At 35.6% G+C, this 20,632-nt stretch overlaps 1 protein-coding gene across 16 annotated transcripts in view; it reads left to right on the plus strand.

The window, feature by feature from the left end:
• The window catches only part of ncam1b (neural cell adhesion molecule 1b), a 94,191-nt gene that overhangs the window by 58,938 nt on the left and 14,621 nt on the right, over positions 1-20,632 (plus strand). For 8 of the 16 annotated variants that reach the window (XM_027173989.2, XM_027173990.2, XM_027173979.2 and 5 more), the window contains 6 exons: positions 1,661-1,811; positions 8,013-8,200; positions 8,417-8,513; positions 8,733-8,903; positions 12,519-12,644; positions 13,973-13,975. In XM_027173989.2, the coding sequence (XP_027029790.1) occupies positions 1,661-1,811; positions 8,013-8,200; positions 8,417-8,513; positions 8,733-8,903; positions 12,519-12,644; positions 13,973-13,975 (736 nt within the window). The remainder of the gene's footprint in view (positions 1-1,660; positions 1,812-8,012; positions 8,201-8,416; positions 8,514-8,732; positions 8,904-12,518; positions 12,645-13,972; positions 13,976-20,632) is intronic. The other 8 variants (XM_047820794.1, XM_047820795.1, XM_027173991.2 and 5 more) reach the window with 1 other exon arrangement.

Raw genomic sequence — 20,632 nt, forward strand, 5'->3', positions numbered from 1 at the left:
CTTATGTCTTTTCACAGTGCCTTTACCCTAACACTTACTGTAGCAAGCAATAACTAAACAACTCAACAAACGTTTCTGTCATGTCACCTACTTTATAAAATTGTTCAAAAGAATTCTTGGGCAGAAAAACAGACGTTTGGTGTTTAGTTGCTGAGAAGCTACTGGGTACACTCACCGGACATATTAATAGGAACACCTGTATCAGTGACATTCAGATCTCACCACTGATACTCCTGCACCTTTGGGGAAAGCCCTTAAACCTCAACTGATCTGTGAGATAAATGTAAGTCACTCTGGATAAGAGCATCTGCCAAATTGCTGTAAATTCCTTGGTGGAACAATCTGTTGGGATAGATCTGCATGGACAGGCCGTGACACATGGGACTGCTCTGGACAGAAGCACTTGGAGACTGTCACACCATGTTTAAACTACTCTTGCATCGGTCAGCTTTGTATTCGGGTCTTCATTAGCATTTCGTCTGTAATACTCAGAAATTATGCCGATTTATTAGTTCTTCATGAACTCTTTGTTGCAAAATTCTATTTGACTGCCAACTATTGTAGGTTTAAAAATTTTTACTGTCCATTATCACCCAAATGAGAATGAGTTTCCCTTCTGAGTCTGGTTAGTCTCAAGGTTTCTTTCTTATATCGTTTCAGGGAGTTTTTCTTGCCACCGTCACCTCAGGTTTGCTCATTAGGGATAAATGTTAGAGATAAGTACTAATTGAATTTTAAAATTTACAATCTTTATTGTTTCCATGCTTCTGTGACAATGTCAATTGTTAAAAGCGCTATTCAAATAAATTTGAATTTAATTTAATTAAATGTAAATGTACCTGTATCTCTGCTCATTCATGTAATCAGCAAATATATGCAGATATAGGTCAAGAGATTCATAGGCTCATTTCACATCAACAATCAGAATCAGTGATTTTTACCATGGCATATGATTGTTGGTGTCACGGACACGGGATAAAACAGACCCAAATGCAGGATGGCAAAAATAAACGGGGTTTAATAACAAAAGAACACGAAACATGACACGGACTAGAGACAGGACAAGACAACAGTAGATTCCGCGCTGCACAAGGCAACATGGCACAGTTAAGTAAACAAGGTAATGACAATGGGAAACAGGTGTGTGGAGATGGGAGGAGCAGACAAAGGCGGGGCAGACACGTGACGAAGAACATAAGCAAATGCACGTGGCCAAAGCCGGGACTGAGTCCTGACAGTTGGTGTCATATGGGCTGTTATTTTTTAGCCAAAATCGCTGATGTCTTGGGACTTTCATGCAGTATCTAGAGGTTTGTGCAAAAAACAAAAACATCTGCAATTCTGAGGTTGGAAATATCTGGTTACATGAACTAATCAAAGGAGAATAGCAAGACTAGGAATTTCATGGTAACTAAAATAACCAACACAGGAAGTAAACATTAGAATCCGTTCCTCGCAGCCAAGAAAAGGAAGCTGAGATAAAAATTGGGTACATGTTGAATTTAACTAGACAGTTTGGAAAAGAAGATGGAAAAATGCATTTTGCTGATTGAACAATTGCATTAACAAGATGAAATCATTCAGTAAGTGTAGGGAATATGATTGCGTTCGTTTGTTCGTTTGTGCATTTCACCCTGTGCTTGTATGTGTGTCTCTGTAGAGTGAAGATGGAAGTGTGGTGGTGCGCAGTGACTTCCGTGTCTCCTCTCTGACACTTAAGTATGTCGAGTACACCGACGCTGGACAGTATCTCTGCACAGCCAGCAACCCAGTAGGCCAGAGCTCCCAGTCTACGTTCCTAGAAGTGAAATGTAAGATCTCATTTTATTTATATTTTCCTTTCTTCGCTGATAGGTTGCTTCAGCGATATCCCACAGTGCAGTCTAAGGTTTTTATAACAGCTCTCTTTTATTCTCATGCACCACCACCACCAGTGTACTTATACAAGCATTCTGTTGAGCTATTGGGCAATAACTTTAATAAATAAATTTTACTACTCATTACTTATCATGGAAATTCTGTAGACATGGACACACTGGTATAGTGCTAGTTATTATGCGCTGCACTTTTATGCTGTTTTCTATTTTTTTAGTAGTCCTTTTACTATAAAATACCCTGTCAGTGCTGATTTCTGTCCTGACAATAGTTTAAATATGTATAACAATATGTTGTCTATTTATTGTAACCAATCCTGAATTTTCCACAGACAAAACAAATAAGGCTCAATTTGACATTATTTATTGCCTGACTTGTTTTTGAGTTGTTGAGGTTTTGTATCAAAACCAATTAAGTAGCTGCCTAGTCAAATACACTAATAACTATATGACTTTTCTAATAAGCGTCACTTTAACAAGAGTGGGTTATGATCTATACAGCTGCAACTAAATTACACTATCATAGACACCCTGGCTATGCTTCACAGACCGCACTGTTCCTGATTTTTTCAGTGTATGTAAAGGATAGGGTAAAAAGAGACCAATTTTCCTTTGTTTCACTGTCTGACTGGATTTATTTTATTTTATTTCTGATTTTGTCTCTAATATGTTATGGCAGGCAATTCACTTTTTAATATTACTTAAAAAAAATTTTCCAGAAAATAATACTTTAATCAGGCACTTTAAATGCATTCATCATGCCGAGAAAGAAATCTACAGAGCTAGAAGAACTCCAGACACCTCATAAACCCCTTAGCAACCTCATAACGTTGCCAATACAACATTCAGTATTTTTACCGTTATAGTCAATCTATACATTTTAATTGATGCTAATGCGAAGAAAAAACAAAAACAAAAATGATGTTATGCTATTGAGGAAACCTTTTCACCTAGCATTTTATTATAGCCACCTTATTTTCCAATAGTATAGCATGATGCTTAGTAGCACCAGCACTAGCACTATCAGTAGAAGGAGGAACTTTCTGCATAACCATTGTTTGAATAAACAGCCCATAATTAATACTGGGACTATGGGTACAGAACATCATGAAAAGAACACATTTTTAAAATTTAGTATATTTTAACATGTATTTTTATGTGATTTTGCACGCATTTATTATTTTTTAGGTGATTTTTTTAATGGGTTTTTTGACCAACACAAATTTGCATAAACTGATGTAATTATTATTAATTAGTAAAAAAAAATGACAGAAGTCAAAACGGTTTAAGAGGTGGTATATCTGTATTTAGGCTAGGTCTCAAATTTAGTCTTGGTATAGAATATGTGAAAGCTTTTGGAGTATTTTTGAAGTATCTTTAAAAACTAATGCTCACTAAAAATTAACCGAAATAAAAAACAAGTCAAACGTCTGGGATTTTTTTCTGAGTTACCACACTGTACGAATTTCACAGTAAGTATTATTCTTTGGCTCTTCCTGAACACGTTACTATCACATTTGTTTTATGTGTATCTGCCAAGACATTTCCAAAAATATCTTCATTTCAACACTTACAGTTATAAAACACTAAGATGGTATTAACTAAAAAAAATGGTTCCAGTTCACAGAGATATCATTTATAATTCATCATCTATAATTTTCATCATACTCATAACAGACACACCTGTACACCTGCTCATTCAAGCATTTGTTATTATTTGTATAGAACTTTGAACGATAAACATAGTCACAAATATATACATGTAAGATATAATTCTACATTAAATGTCGAAATTGATCTCAAAACTAGTTTTTAAATGCCAGTATTTATGTAGCTAACTAACATTGACTCCTTAACAACCTTTCTCCATGTCTAAGGCAAATTTAGCTACTTAGTAACTAGACAGAAATTGGACACAACCGTAAGAATGTTTAAAGACAATTTGAAGCTAGCAAGCTAAGGCTATTAGGTAGCTAGTTAATGTTGAAATTTACTAAATAACTTAAAACGTTGTTAGTGACAAAATTACTTAAAGGCCATATAAACATTGTATTTATGAAGTTTGAATGCATTTCTAATATTTTTAATGTTTAACTTTCTCGTGTATGGTACAGCATATGCGCTGGCAGTGGTGGTGTACACCACGTCACTAAAAGTAACACTATGCATTTCACACCATCACTTTAAAGATTTTCACACCAGGATTTCAACAGATTTTCATTCGCTGTGTGGGTAGTCAATGGCTCCTTTGACCCAAATGTTTTGTAGTACATTTACCCAAACGGCAAAACACTCATCATCATAAACCCCTGTATTGTTTTTTATGTGGCTACATGATCTCTAACAGAGGTAAACAATTTGCATTTGTGAGCAAATATGAGTCGCATTGTGGTTTAGGAGCACAATGTGAGAGAACAGATTTTGACCCGTAGAGCCTACCACACTGAATTCATGTTAATTATTTGATAAACAAATGTCTCTTTTGTTAAAAAATCTTTTCACATGGCAGATGCCTTTCTACTATTCACAGATACAAGGTCTGAATTCCTGCTTTTCATACATCGGTAAATAAACTCTTAAGTACAGCTATGCCTTTGTACATATGTTAAAGATTCCTAACTATAAATGACTTCCACTATCTTTCAAATCATATGCATTATGGTCAGAAATATAATCATATCTGTGGAGTGAAGCAATATGGGCAGATTTATTATCCTTGTAATCCTGCATCTTGGACATCTTTGCTAGCTAGCAGACTTTCTTAAGAGCATGTTAGTTATCTACCTACTGTATGCTCAATTCTAAAGGTTTCTATTAATAACTATTTGTGAAAATTGCTCGTCTTCTCGCAGACGTTTTTTGCTGTGGAGCCAGATCCGATCATATTTCTGTGCATTTGTTGAACTGTATAAACAAAAGAGTGCCATGTGAAAATCCTTTAACTTTGGAGCATACTCCAAGTGGCACCTTTCAGCTGTCAGCTCTACTTAAACTATTTTGGGAAGCATACTACAGTATCAGCTTCTAGCCAAACAACCAAGCTAACAGCTAAGCTTAAAATGAAAATAACTTCTGCTGAGATGGAAACCTCATAGACTATATACTGTAAAGTTCTTCGAACATTTTAGTTGTAGACATTTGACATTAGTTTAATTCACTGACTATATTTCTTAACAGATTGATGCTTTTCCTATGTACAGTAAAATCCAGATTGGTACTTGCTAGTAATGGGAAATAATTTCAGGATTCCAACTAGTAATGCAATATTGTAGACAATAATGACATTAACACAACAATAAGTAATTCGTTCACATCGCAGGTAAAAGTGGCCCAAATGCAATTTTTTATGGGTCAAGTGACCAGGTCAGACTTCTTCAGGAGCAGTGTGAACACTCAAGTCTGGCCCAGATCTGATTTTTTCAAATCAGATCTGGGCCACTTCCATATGTGGTCCTGAATCAGACCCAAATCTGATTTTTTCCAATGTGGCCGCAGTGTGAACAGCCAAGGCAGATTTGATGCGACTTTTACGTCAATCTACAACGACATTCGTTTTTTTTTTTTTTTGCTTAACACACACGTTACCAGTCACGTTTGTGTCACGTGTGTGTTAAGAGTGTTATATAAAGTGGTTACGTGAACCAGCTCATAATGTTTGCATTGAATACATCACATTACTTCCTCCATAACCTCGCCAACTTTTGAGCGCAACGGTGTGCTGCGTGTGACGTCATTGTTATTGTTAGTTTGCGCATGCGGGTCAGTTCGAAACAGCAAAGAGTTCACACTGGTATCTGATATAGGCCACATTTTAAAAGGTAATGTGAACAGCCAAACAAAAAATTCAGATCTGAGCGAAATATCCGAATTGAGCATTAAGACTTGTAGTGTGAACGTGGCCTAAGTGATCCGTTCAGTAAAAAGAAGCTAGGAAATATCAGCTCACTAGCTTAACAAACCCACCTCTAATTTGGCAGCAGATCAAGCTTTCAAGGTTGAGCGTTGAAAAAAGTTTAGGCAAAAAAATAAATGCTGTTATTGTTTGATTTGTAGTTGTGAAAGCGTTCTTTCTGTCACTAATGATCAATCCTGTGCTCCTGCTTTCAGCTTACACATATTCGTATATCTTAAACACATATTTTGTTACGCTGTAAATAGACATGTTAACAGCAAAAGCTACCAACGGCTTACATATTGACAAATTCCATCCTTATCAACACGGGATATTGAGTCACATGCCAGGTTGAAGGCTTTGGATAAATAGATAAGCTGATCAAACGACAAATCAAAATACGGAGGTCTAGACGGGGATAAAAATGTGTTGCTCTTGTACAATGTGTGTAAAGAGATTTCACACATGAATGCTTAATGTAAACCTTATTCATATTTAAAATGAGATATAATCTTGTCTGAATTGTAATGAACTAAGCAGTAGGGTTCAGCTTGTTTGTCATGGTGTGTATAAACATAAACTGTTTTGATTCGAATCGTTAATTTAACAAGATTTTAGACCAAACAAAACAAGCAGCACCGTTGATACCCCTTAAAGAGTGTTGCAACAAATGTGCAAACACACGTCGATTCTCCCACTGAGCATATTGTTATCTTTGTGTTTTATGCTAATCGGTGTGCGTTCTGTACAAATAATTGACAGTGTAATTGTTTGCAGATTTTTCTTGACATCCCATTGTGCGTTAATGTAGTGCAGCTGAGATGATCGCAGGACTTCCGGATGCTGACACACACTGACATCTTTAAGGGACAGAGGGAGGAATGTTGTATTTGCCAATAACGTAGCTGCATTTGTTTGTATTCTCACCAGCCTCTACATGCTCCTCTTAAAAGGATGAGGAGGTGGAGGAGGAGGAGAGAGTGCAATCTTATCTTAAGTGCTATCCAAGTGTGATCTGCTTTTATGTATATGAATGACCAGATGTGTTCAGCCGCATGATCTCTAAGCTTTCCCGCCTACCACTGACATCAGTCTGCCTTGATAGTCATCTGCTGTTTATTTCATCGACGTTTCACTCACTGACCATCTCTTTTGCTGGATGGACCTTTTTTTCCAAAGGTCTTATATGTCCTATAGCAACTTTAACAAATTATATGTGTAACGGTCTGGGAAAATTGTTTGTGAGCGAATTCTGGCAAATTGTTTGTGAGCGAATTCTGTTTTGTTTTGTTTTGTTTGTCCAACATCTATCATCTCTTACTGATGATATGCTTGGCACCTTAAATTTAAGATGTCATAAATATGTTTGATGAAAATGACATGGAAATGTTTCAAAATGAGTGTTTTTATCTTGCTTTCTGCAAAGATCATGACTTGCAAAAACATTCCTTCTGCCAAAACACATCTAAAACTTCGCTAGATGGATAAATACCGAGGCAATTCTTTAAAAGCCATATTAACATTCACATGTATTTATAAAGTTTGAATATGCTTCTAACATTAGAGATGTATTTAGAGTTTACTCATATAGGTAATCTTCAGTAATGGCAGATTCTGATCAACGGCTACAGATATAAGTTTGATCAGTTCAGTTTGAGATCAGATACCAGCTGTCAGAATGTCGGAGTTGAAATGTAATTTTAAAATGTCATTTTCTGGGTTTTTTCTTTTCCTTCTACTTCTAAAGGTAACCAGTGTAGAACTTTACTTGTGGTTAAGATAAATAAAATGGAAACATTTCAGTTCAGGAAAAGGTTTTATAGTTTTCTATTAAATAAAAACAACAACTATATGTAATAGCATGTTCCCAGGCCACCAAAGACATCTAATAGATTGTATTATTACTTTCATCACTCAGAATCCCTTCACAAGTTTTCCTGATGGCAGGCATTTTCAGTTGTCATCCAAAAAAAGAATACGATATTTATTATATTTGTCCTATTTGCAAAACCTAGTCAACATACGATATTTAATCATTACTTCTTAGGTTCTTTGCTGCGTTCTCATTTTTGAAAACGGTTCATCTGAATATGATAAATAACAAGAACACGTGGGTTAAATTTTTAAACACTCACAAAGAATGAATATTTCAAAAGATTTGCTATGGTTCTCTTCCCATCAGTTTGATGTAAATGGATCTTTTCTCCAGCTTCGTTATTTTCACTGTCTTCTTCCTCTTCTGCCAGACGCGCCAAAAATCCTGGGCTCAGTGACAGTCTACACGTGGGAGGGGAATCCTGCCAACATCAGCTGCGAGATCCTGGCTCACCCCAGTGATGTGTCTATCATGTGGCTGCGAGATGGCCTCCAGCTGCCCAACGCTAACTCCACCAACGTCAAAATCTATACCACCCCCAATGCCAGCTACCTGCAGGTGAAAAAGCCCATCACTACTTCAGCTGACTGTTAGCTGACTCTGTGCATAAACATTTAATAAAGGCAATAACCAGTGGCTGTATTGTGTTATCTCTGAGATGCTTTGCAGATTAATTATTGAACAGAGAAATCACATAGTGAGCGGTAAATATAGGTAATGAATCGGCTGATTGAGATCCCTAAGGTTAATGCATGCGCTCTTAATCCACCGCAGGTTAACCCGGACTCCCAGAACGACTTTGGCAGCTACAACTGCACGGCTTCTAATGAGATCGGGACTGAATCCAAAGAGTTCATCCTGATTCAGGCTGGTCTGTCTGTTCTCTGTGACATGACCTTTACATACAATTTCTGTGTCATCCCTAAGGCTTACAAATTGTTCCATCAACTGTTTTTACTTCACCGATTGTTTGCAGTTTTGTTCGTGCATCTCTTGACAAGTTTTCTATCAGTTCGGTAATGAGTAATACACAGATCTCAATTAGGATGTGCTTGATTGTAGGCTGCTCTGTTTTGCTTTCGGCATGTAGAAGTTCCCTCGGCTCCGAGCCTCACTATGGTGAAACCCTACTCAAGCACGGCTGAGGTACTGTTCGATGTTCCTGAAGCTCTTGGAGGAGTTCCTGTGCTCAAGTACCGTGCCGAGTGGAGAGCAGCAGGGAAAAACAAATGGGTCCAGCGCGTCTATGAAGTCCGAGAAGGTACGGCGCACATTGAATTAACACTACTTTATACTTTCTGAATCATCATTAGTAAAAAAACATTAGGGCTCAAGTCAATTGTTCTGTGATGCATTCTTCAGCTGGGATTGTGTTACCGTATTACCACACGTATTACCACACAGTTGTTGAATTCCTTAATCTTTTATTTTCTATAACAAAAGCTCTGACAGTTTAAACAACAGGTTTCATTTTATTGAATGCACTGTTTTTAATGCATTATCATTAACAAGTTACGTTGGCGCTCCACACAACAACCGCAAATGGTTTGTTTTCGCTTTGGCTTATAGCATGACGTGTTGCTTGTTTTAGCAGTGGCGCTGGGCAATAAAACAATCTTGATTTTTGTATTGAGATAAAGTTTTCCTGTGGCAAGTTCAGTGTATTTGTCACGAATCTCTCCATCACGCCAAGCATTGCAGCACCAAGCACATAACTCAGTAGCACTGTGGTTTCTTTTATGATCCATTGGTTCTTTATTTATTTTGCCACATGTTTGTTTGACAAGACTTGTGATGTTTTCATGTTTTGTCTCCTCCCCTTGTTTTTTCCGTGATTGTGTCCTGATCAATCTCACCTGTTCTGTGTTTGATTTTTCCACGTATTTAAACCCTTCTGTGTCACGTCTTCGGGGAAAAGTATTACTGTTGTATCATTGTGCACTCAGTGTACTTAGTCTTTTCACGGTCCTTGTTAAGCCCTTGTCTCAATCCTTGACCGTAGATTCTATTTTCTGTTTCCGTGTTAGCAGATCACTAACTTTGCTTTGTGTTTTGGAATGTTTGCTATAGTGGTTTTTTTTTAACCTAAACCCATTGGACTAACATTTGAAGATGTGTAATCCTATGTTAAATGCTAAAGTAGCCAACAGCTGCACCCTGAGTATGCTATGCAGCAAACAGTGTTGGTGTAAATCATGTTTAAACAAAAACAGCAGCAATGTGTTCAGGCCAGAGCATGAACATATCAGTGAGGGTCTTTATGCCATTGTTTCCAAGAAAGGCCACACTACTTCCACCACATGGAAGTGGTTCAGATCTTTAAGGTCTGTCCAAATTCAGTTAAGGCCAACTGTGCTGCCGTCCAGTGCCGACAAAGTCTGTAAACACTGGCAGTTTGTCCAAGCATTTAAAAAAATACCACTCAGCTGAATACACACAGAGTCTGAAAGTACATTCAAGTGTTTTTAGCCAGCCATCAAGAATTGGAGCTTCTCTTAAGCAAGTCAGCTGAGTCGATTTTTGTGATCATGATATGATGCAACTAAGTACACTTTAGAAAGAAGGGTTCAAAAACCTCAGGAAAACTCTTACCTCAGGTATCAGATACCAGGCAGGAAATATACTGCTGCTTTAAATACTGCACTGCTGCTTTTTTATTAGGAATGATGAGCAAAGCTGGAAGCTATGTTCAATCATCTTTTGGTAATCCTGTTAGGTTTTGTGCTTCTTTTAAATGTTTTTAATGTTTATGCCATAAAAATGTTCATATGACACAGGACACGGGTCCATAACTGTTTTACAGACCAGTTTTCTAATCAAAATGTAGATCCACAGAGGTGCAGTGAAATCCTGCCTTCTTATAGATTTCTATAACATTTTGTATACTGTGTGAATGCAGGCTATAGTGTATATCTCAATATTATTAGCTTATTAAGTCTGAATTTAAAAAAGTTTGTGTTTTATGATTATTCATTTTGAGTTTATAGAAAAATCTTGAATTTGTTAGCTATCATATATAGATGAAACACATTAGATGTAATGAATACAAAACTTAATATTTATAAAAAAAAAAATATCAGTATATCTATGCTCTGACAAATTAGATCCATGTAAATGTTTTCATTTTTTGAATATTATTTAATATATTTTTATAGAATTGTTTTCATTTTTAAAACATTTATTATGAATTTTATAAAAATAGAGCTACTTTGGCCCACAAAATCAGATGAAAATCAAATTTAAGCTACCGTATATACAGTAGGTGCTACCGGTGAGTATTATTGGTCTCCAAACTAGAAAGCAGTTTATTACATTAGCATCGATTTATTGTTTGTCCAGACAGCCTCAGATGTTTTTAAATGAATCTTATATTAGTGATGTGACGTTGTGCTGTTATGGTAGAATAGCTGTTTTTCACTGTGTGCAGGCAACTACTTTCTTCTTTACTGCTGGCCTAATATTAGATTGAAACGTTCTTTTCTAAACCTTCTATCCTTTTCTCCTTTTTTTTTCAAAACATTGTGGACTTCCATATTCTTATAGAAAAAAAATCCTGTCAGGAGTTGCGGCTGGTGGTAATAAAGGGGAAGGGAAAGCACAGGTGTCTATCATTGAAATATTTACTGTATTGTTGTTTTGTCTGTTATTTTGTTTCGTCTGTTTCATATATATAAGCCTTCTTTTAAATCAGCTCAACAGAATTACTATTGTTTACCAGCAAAGATGCTAACTATCTAGTTCAGTTGCACTGAAGAAGGACATGACGTATGTAAAAATCTAAATCTATACATAAACAAATGTAAAAAAAAAAAAAAGACAAACAGATAATCAAACATAACTTTATATTAGAGCTGTCGTTATGTAAAATAAAATTAAAAAAAAAATTCTAGTTTTTAATCTTGTTGTTTATCGTCTTGTTATCGTCTGATCCAGCTGTGGGAGCCCTAAAAGTTTTGAATGATATGAAACTAGAAGATAACAGCAAGCGGTTTATCTGGCTTGAGTGGACAATAATGACACCCAATCATCTAAAAAGTAGCATGTGGAAGTATTTAAGAAGTATATACCATAGATGACAATGTTCCAGTCAAAAATAAGGCTGTTTGTTGAGTTTGTAAAAAAAAAAAAAGTATAAAAGGCGAACCTTCAAGCTCACCTATTGAATTACGACCGTAACGAGGCGGCAGAAAGTCAAACAGAGACACTGATTAGCGGAGCAGCACCAAGCCTACAACCTACTTATTTTGATATTGTATGTGGTAATAAAGTACTGAATCAAATGTTTGTGATGCAGTAGCTTTTTTTTGTTTGTTTGCTTAAGAGGGGGTATTTGAATATATGCAAGCAAATTATATGACATTTGAGATTTTCTAGAACTTCAATTTTTCAAAAAGTGACAGCCTTACTTCATTCTTAGAATTTATTTACAATGCAGTATGAACCAATGACAGTTCTAACTGAATAAGCTACAGTATACTAGTTGTGGATTCGGTTACTGACCGTCTGCTGCATCTACTCACATAAATATGTCTATGTTTGAGATGTTAGTTATGACTATTAGAGTTGAAATGATTGGCAATTGATTACGAGGTACAGCCTGTTTGAGAGGTCTCTCGGCCGTCATGTAAGAAAACCATCGAGAAACTCAGCAAATGATTTTCACGTCATGATAGATGGAAAAAGGTATGGGAAGCTGATTATTGATTGTTGAGGCTGTATTTGCATTCTAATATCTCTGTTTCAAGCAGGTGTAATAGTATGTGCTATAACCTCTTAAAGTTGATGGTTATACTCTAAAGCGACTCTTATCTGAACACTCAATTACTTCATCTGTGCTTGATGTTTTGTTAACTCAAAATCCAATTTGATCCTGCAGTGCTGAGTGCAATCACAATCACGGGCTTAAAACCAGACACGAAGTATGAAGTCAAGATGTCTGCTATCAACGGCAAGGGAGAAGGCGAGAGCAGCTCTATAGTCGCCTTCAAGACAGAGCCTGTTCGTGAGTAGTACTGCTTTCTATGCTATTTTCTGATTTCTATTACACTCAAGATTTTCCATCAACACTTTAAAATGCACCCTGGCAGTGTGAAGCAGCAACCAACGTTAAGGCTCAGTGGGACAGCTTTCAGTGCAGCAAGTTTCTCACACTAATTAGAATACTTGAGCATGAGATCTATATTACACCTTTCGTCTGTGCTTTAGAGGTAGAATCGCCCGACTTAATGATACGGACTAGTTCTTTATGGTTCACATGGGAAATTCGTCTTGCAGCATTGTTCAAAAGCAAACATATCAGATAATCGACATTGGGCCAAACACCAATCCCAGTTTAAATAACAATACAGAGTCTAAAATACTACATGTTCATTCATTCTTTTTAGTAATCTCAGAGCCTTGGGAGATCTGGAGTTTATAACCTGAATACACTAGACAATTTAAATTTAAAGCATCGCCATTTCATCCACTGCATTTCGGGAGGTTGGAGGAAACCAGAAAACCCACAGGAAATAAAACAAATAATCAAGTAAATAAACACAATCGAGCAAATAATCAAATAAAAAAACAAACAAACGTATAAGTTCTTTGTGTAAAAATAAGAGCATGTGCCTACTTAAGCAAGTTTATTGCTCTTATTACTGAATAGCATTTATATCTATTAGACCTGACTCTGGTGAATATCTCTATCTTAGGGAAGAAATGTTTTTTTAATAGATTTTTTCTTTGCCTTGTAATAGACTCTAGTTTCATACTCTAGTCTGACTTTTTGTTCACTAATAATGGGCCTCGTTTATGAATCTTTTAGTAAATTTGATTGTAAATGAACAACAAAAACAACCAAAAAAATTATTTGGAAAACTACACACCCACACAAATATAGGTGATATATATATATATATATATATATATATATATATATATATATATATATATATATATATATATATATATATATATTCCCCTTTATTCTAAGCATCTCAGTGACAGCCACCTAATGCACCCTCTCTGATGCCCTGTAGCTGTTATAGGACGCTGACAATAACATGCAGCACAACAGTCAAGTCAAGCCAAGCCCACTGATTTTTATTATCATTATATAACCTAGATATATTGCCATATACATTATATAACTGTATAATGCACTGGAGCAAACTCGTTTCTCCAAGAATGCGGTCCGCAGGATGTGTAGACAGGACCGCATAAAGTACAAATATTCAATGGTGTAAGATCCAGGCACATTATAAGACACAGTGCAGCTTAGGATATACAAGATCAATCACATCACTTTCTTATCGTTAGCTCTAGTGATGTGTAGTAAAGCATAAATAGAAGGTGCCATAGCAAATATCTGCATTTCTACTTAATTGAATAACACGACTGGGCTTTCTTTTTTTTTTCCTTTTTTTTTCCATATTTCTTTAGTTAAATATGTATAAAATTATTTATTTATTTATTTATTTATTTATTTATTTATTTATTTATTACAAAAGTTTCATTAAATAATCTGTGTAACTGCTGACTACATATTCTGTATGTATACAATAAGTGCAGTAAAAATGAGTATTTTTCGCATTGAAAATGAGGATGTGCAACTGATCAATCAAAGGTTATATAACTTCTAGGATTTTCATGAATATAAAATGACCCTGTATCCAGATTGATAAATGAGGCCCAATGTTTATATAAACTATGTTTCTTACCTTGCCTAGTTTATGTTTTTATACATTTTTATTAAGGTTCAAGGAGGAAGTCCCAGTTGGAAAGTTGTGAGTTTGAACCCTAGGACCAACAAACTGCCACTACTGGGAATCCTGTAAATTCATCTTAGGTGGTCAGGGTGGAGGTGGATCACTGGGTGTAAAGGGACACATCTCGTATGAGAAGACAGATCATAAATGCTTTTACAAACACTTCCACTCCTACGGACACATTAGAATACCCATTCCAGCAACAGGCACGTTTTTGGGGAGCAGGAAGAAACCGGAGAACCTGAAAGAAACTTGTGGAGACACGAGAGAACATGTAAAACTCTGCACAGACAGAAACCAGAGCTCAGGTTTGATCGAAAAATTCTCAGACCTGTGAGGCTTTAAAATTCACAGTACTATACCAAGCAGTAAGACCGCTGATTAAAGCAATTAACAGAAGATCAATAAAAAAGTGTTTTGCCAGATCTTTACTTTTAAAAACATTTACTTGACCTTGATGGAATCTTTTACAGTTCTGCATCTGTTTCGAAGTAACAAAACTTAAATCTATCAATTATTATTTCAAAATATTTCTACTTTTCAGAATAACGTAATAAATTCAAGCCACTTCAGCTCTATGTAGCTTTCGCTGTTTCCAGTGTGTCTGCAAAAAGTATAGCAGTCATGAATAATATTTTTCCAGCAAATCTAAATGTCTGCATTGGATATTAGGGCTAAATGAATTCACGGATGAATAATACATCAATGTTCATGCAAGTGCAAATGTGCAGCTGTTCTCCACATGAGTTTCTCACATTTTGTTGATGAACCCATCACAACAAAAGATCATGATGTCCCGTTTTTGACAAATAGGCACGTGATATGTTGTTGGTAATATCTGCCCTGAAGGTTATAGTATGCTTGTGCCCCCTGGTGGCTGTGTGAATGGTATGTGGTTTCATTACAAATAATTACAGCACGTCATTAAATGCAACGAGCTGTGCAAAGACGTTTCTGTTAATTCACACTATTCTTGATGGCCTGGTATTATATATATATATTATAAATATATTACAGAATATACTGGAGTAAACCCCTGCAGTTTGTATTTGTTTTTTTATGATAGATGGCTACAGCGTACTGTCCCAGTGTCTCAGTGTAGGCGGTACATGAAAGGTCCATGGTCAATAAAAGCATTTTATGTTTTTAAGCTTTTTAGTCCTTTCATCATCGTTTAATCATCCGTTTTATTTGTTCCTCGTCCACTTTCCATTCTCACTGGATCGTTCAGGTTACTCTTACACAAGTAAGTGACTCACAGCCCTGTGAATCTGAGCCTTCTTTTTTGATTAAACTGACTGCATTGATGTATTCAAATAAAATGTTTCATATCTTTCACTTAAACTTGCCATCCACTCCAGTAGGTTACTTTTATTTATTTATTTATTTTTGTTCTGCTTTGTTCTTGTGTTTATACCTTTTTTAAAAAACTTTTCAGAATCTTTTCAAGTGTTTCCACATTAACCAGATTTATGAAACGTGTCATGTTTATGCGCCCAGATGGTTTTAGTTTTTTTTTGTTGTTTTTTTTTACATATTTTTGCCCTGAAAAAACAGGTTTGTTTAATCATCATGTATTATATATACAAATCAAATCTGAATACATTATTTACTGGAAAATGAACAATCATCTATGGAATAAATAGTTTTAAAAATGAGAAGCGAAATAGCCTTAATTTATGAATTAATGCTGTGCTCTTATTATTTCTGCACTCAGGATACAGACAGCTGTTGTATATGTAACATGGCAGAGGAAAAAGTGTATTGTAGTGTATATGAATTATTCACAGTGTAGGTCTTTGGCAGTTCAGATCCCTTGTTGTGACAAGCTACTCGTATGTGCAGTAAACTCATGCATGTGTCTTCCCTGTGCTAAGTTTTATGCAAATACATGCTAAGTATAACATAAAGCTTCCTCTGTTCTTTGCATTAATCTTAGAAAACAGTGACTCAAATTATGCATGTATTTCTTGGTTGTTCTGTTTTTTCTGTTTGTTTGGGGTTTTTTTTAATGAAATTTATTTTTCAGGTATTCAATTCGGTCTGATGAAATACTTTGTATTTATAAATACTAAGTTTGTACCTAGGTTCCAGTGTTGTAATGTTACGAAGTAAAAATACTTCGTTACTGTACATAAGTAGAAATGTCACGCATCTGTACTTTACTTCGCTATTTAAATTTATGTCAACTTTCACTTTTACTCCACTACATTTCCTAGATATGAGCGTTCCTAGAAATGTATACTTTTACTCCGTTATATTTCCACTAAGCATCTTCGTTACTCGTTACTACAAAATAAAATCAGAAGAAATGTGTGTGACTGCAATAAGGGAGGTTTGGAGTGTCACTGCTCCTAGATTGTATTACGCAGCTCCGCACGCTCTACAGAGAAGCACAGGCACGCGCAGTCAGAGCTGGGGGCGTTTATCTATAACGTTAATCGGCGGAAAACCGCAAATACGGCAACCAAAAGCAGTGAAATGTCACTATTCTTATTACCAGAGTTGTAGCACAAACAAAATATTAATGCAAACAATCCATTCAATACTAAATAAAAATAACATTTATTGATTTGGTCTTTGTCTTGTGAATATTTGTTTATTAATGACTGCATTGATAGGACAAACTGTTTGTAGAGAATGCACAAATACATGAACTGATTTGATTCAAGACTGGCATTATTACATCATGCATAACATTTTGGTGTCCACTTTTGCCATTTAATAATACCACAACTTTTGGCTTACTATGTAGTCATATAATATATAATATAAAACTCTTCTTGTTTTAAATTCTCACTGAGGGCTAAAACCCCCTAAAGATGAAATCCTAGAACCGCCCCTGCTCTTATGCCTACCGAAAATCACTGAAATTTTACTTTTTACTTTTACTTCAAATACTTAGGTACATTTAATATCAGAAAATGACTTTTGATACTTAAGTACAGTAAATATCAGATACTTTAAGACTTTTACTTGAGTAATATTCTAAAAGGTGACTTTCACTTCTACCAAAGTCTTTTTCTAGTACGATACTTGTACTTTTACTCAAGTATTGCTTTCTTGTACTTGATACAACACTGCTAGGTTCAGACTTGCGTACGAAATTTTTTTACCCTGTAATATTGCATCTTGGTTCAATCAGAGGAAGCTCTGCTTGCTTTCAGTGTTTTGATTGATTTTCCCTTAGAATTCCTTTGTTCATGTGATTCATGTCTTTGTGTAATTGTGTTAACTGGCTTTAACACCCTTGACTGTATTTCTTGTCCATAATCACATCATCTGTTGTTTTTTTTTTTCATGTGACTTCTTCCAATTTCCTTTCAACCAATCATGTGCGTGCGTACGGTCTGCCTTTTGTCATGTGGCTTGCATGGTGCCACGGATGTCGTCCACTCTGATGAACAGAAGGTAAATGCTCTACTCTCGCTCTGCAGCTCTCACGAGTAGGATTAGTCAAGGCTGGATCGTTGAATTCTCCCCCAGTCGTTGCCTCACAGTCGAACTAAAACTCCTCAGTCAACTTCAGAAAATCCATCCATCCACCTTTTTTTTTTTTTTCGACACACTTCCCTTGAGCGAGCACTGTGTTCTGACTGCTTTGAATATTATCTGAAAAGAATATGGGAGCTGAGATAAAAAGATTTATCGTTTCCTTCCAACCATGAAAATCTACTTCAAAAGCTCTGGAGCTGAAAACAATTCCCCACAGGCAGTGCCGGGTAGATGACCCAGGAACATCCTCTCTCCTTTTGACTGCCGCTATAAACATTTTGGCAGCCCAGGGTTCGAGGGATGTTACATATTGGTATCTATTCATCCTGCTCTGCTTTGGCGACTTGCAGAATATATCACTTGTTAATCGTTATTTCATTTTGCTCTTTGATATCTCACAAGACTTCAACATGCAAATGAACCCTCTTGCAAATCAATAATATATTCTGTTGTCGTCGTCTGTATATAGGAAAAGACCAGTAGGTTTTAATATTTTGCAAGACATCTTATTTCAAACTCAGCTCAGGTATAAATAATTCGCAATTAACCCAAATATTCCAGTCTTGCTCCTTTACGTCTTGATTTATTAAAAGTTGACATCTGTGACTTAATAATTAAAAGCAGGTGCGAGCTCGATAACAAGTAATTAAAAAAATATATATGCTATTGTGTCTTTACCGTCAATAAAAAGTCACGTCTTATCTGTATATTCAGTCTATCTACCTAATGCTAAATAAGTGTTAAATACTTGTCACTGTAAATTTAAGTATTAAACCCACTGTATGATTCATCGCTACCGGTTTGATCTTTTTTTTTGTAAATAATATACATTATATTTACGGATTATATTTTTTTACTATTACAATGAATTAAAATAAAGTGTATTACAGCTTAAAACAAAAAAAAAGTTCTTTTTTTTTTAAAGCATTTTTTTTTTACCACAGTAAAGATGTTTTCATGTTAGATTTTCCTTTGCACCTTTGATACTATCAGAATTTAAACAGGTTTGAAAATGTTAACTTTATTAACATATTACATGCTACATCTCCTCACTTTAAGTTAGCACTATGCTTAAATTGTAGTATTGGTTTAAATTTTCAAAATTTTTGCAAAATTCATGCAAAATACCAAGGTTAATTCCAGCCCCTACTTTGGACGTGATGTCATTCGTTTAAATCTTCTTTGTAAATCTCATACAATACGTCTACCAACTGCATGATCCATTCGATCAGCTGCACGTTCATTAGTACTGAATTCTTCATAAATCAGGGCAAAGAAAAAAAAATCATTTCATTAAAGCGTAATTTAATCTTAAATGTTGGTTCATTTACCTCCCAGCTACAGAATTAACAGGGTCCATTTCATTATACTGTATTTTTCAACATAGGTTTTTTTTTATCTTTATACCTCTGATAAATGTGCGTTATGAACCTCAGAGCTATGTTTCTTCATTGGTTCTTAATTGGTTTTCTACTGTACCTTTATAGGTAGAGAAGAGATGCAAATGTGGCATAATTTGTGCTTTGATTGTTATATATTTAGTGTGCATCAACACAGAAAATGAGCTTTACTGAAGGACAGAACAGCTACTGTATATCTAGGTCACAAATGGATAGAATCTTATCTATCTATCTATCTATCTATCTATCTATCTATCTATCTATCTATCTATCTATCTATCTATCTATCTATCTATCTATCATCTCAACAATCATGCCTTTGCTTCATCCGTGTTACTTCAGCATAAACACCAAAGCCTCGAACAAACACACACTTCATGTTCAGACGTCTTTCATTTGCACCGAAAAATCCCAAGTGTTAATTTAACAGCCATGGCATTTAACTAACACGCACAGTGTTTATGTAATTCTGGCCAGAGTCATATAAATAGTGTAGGCGTTCATTCACACTGGGAGTGTTAATGCTGTAATAATTAATTCAGCACTGCAGGTATTTACTCAACACCAGGGATTATCTTGTAAACAGGAAACACTTCTAGAAGTGCACAAGTCATCAGAAAAGCTTCACCTTAAGCAGTTTGATTTAACTGCACTAAATGAGACGTTCTGTTCTTTTCTTTTCTTTTTTCTTTTTTTTTATCAAGCGTAGCTAATCATTGTACTAATGTGGCCTAAAGGCCTTCATTTTTCAACACTGTCTGTTCAAGCATAGTCTTTACACACGAAGCCCCTGCTAATGTTGTTGAATGTCATTCTGTAGTGTCCAAACCATGTAGGGAATCAAATTAGCATCCAGGGGTCATTAATCTCTAATGGGTTACGAATGATGGTCCATGAAGGAGAGGTTACGCTGCTTTTACAATATTACACACAATGCAACATGTCTCCTTGTGCTCTACACAAGTACAGCTGAAATAAGTGGTTAAGTGGAGGTGTATTTTATCCCGCAGAAGTGCTTTACTGTTAACTGGTCAATGTGTTCAGCTTCAGAAAATGACACATTTGTACTTGTGTGTTGTGTTTTTTTGTATTCAGTTCTCCTTTATAACAGAAATAATATGTGTGGCTGTTTGGGAAAACCTCTTGCATGGTGCAATTGCTAAATTATGGCACTCAAAATTGCTGAAGTTTTGCACTGTAAAAACAGTTCCTTTGTAAAAAATAAAATAAAATAAAATACATTTTCTAAATCTTGCTAGTTAAGTGGGATTGTGTTAATTGTGATGTTGCGATATCTAAGTGCCATAGTAAATCAGATAATTAACCTAATCAGTTCAGCTTGTAAT

Source organism: Tachysurus fulvidraco, chromosome 11 (assembly GCF_022655615.1).
Source record: "Tachysurus fulvidraco isolate hzauxx_2018 chromosome 11, HZAU_PFXX_2.0, whole genome shotgun sequence".
NCBI classification, from domain to species: domain Eukaryota; kingdom Metazoa; phylum Chordata; class Actinopteri; order Siluriformes; family Bagridae; genus Tachysurus; species Tachysurus fulvidraco.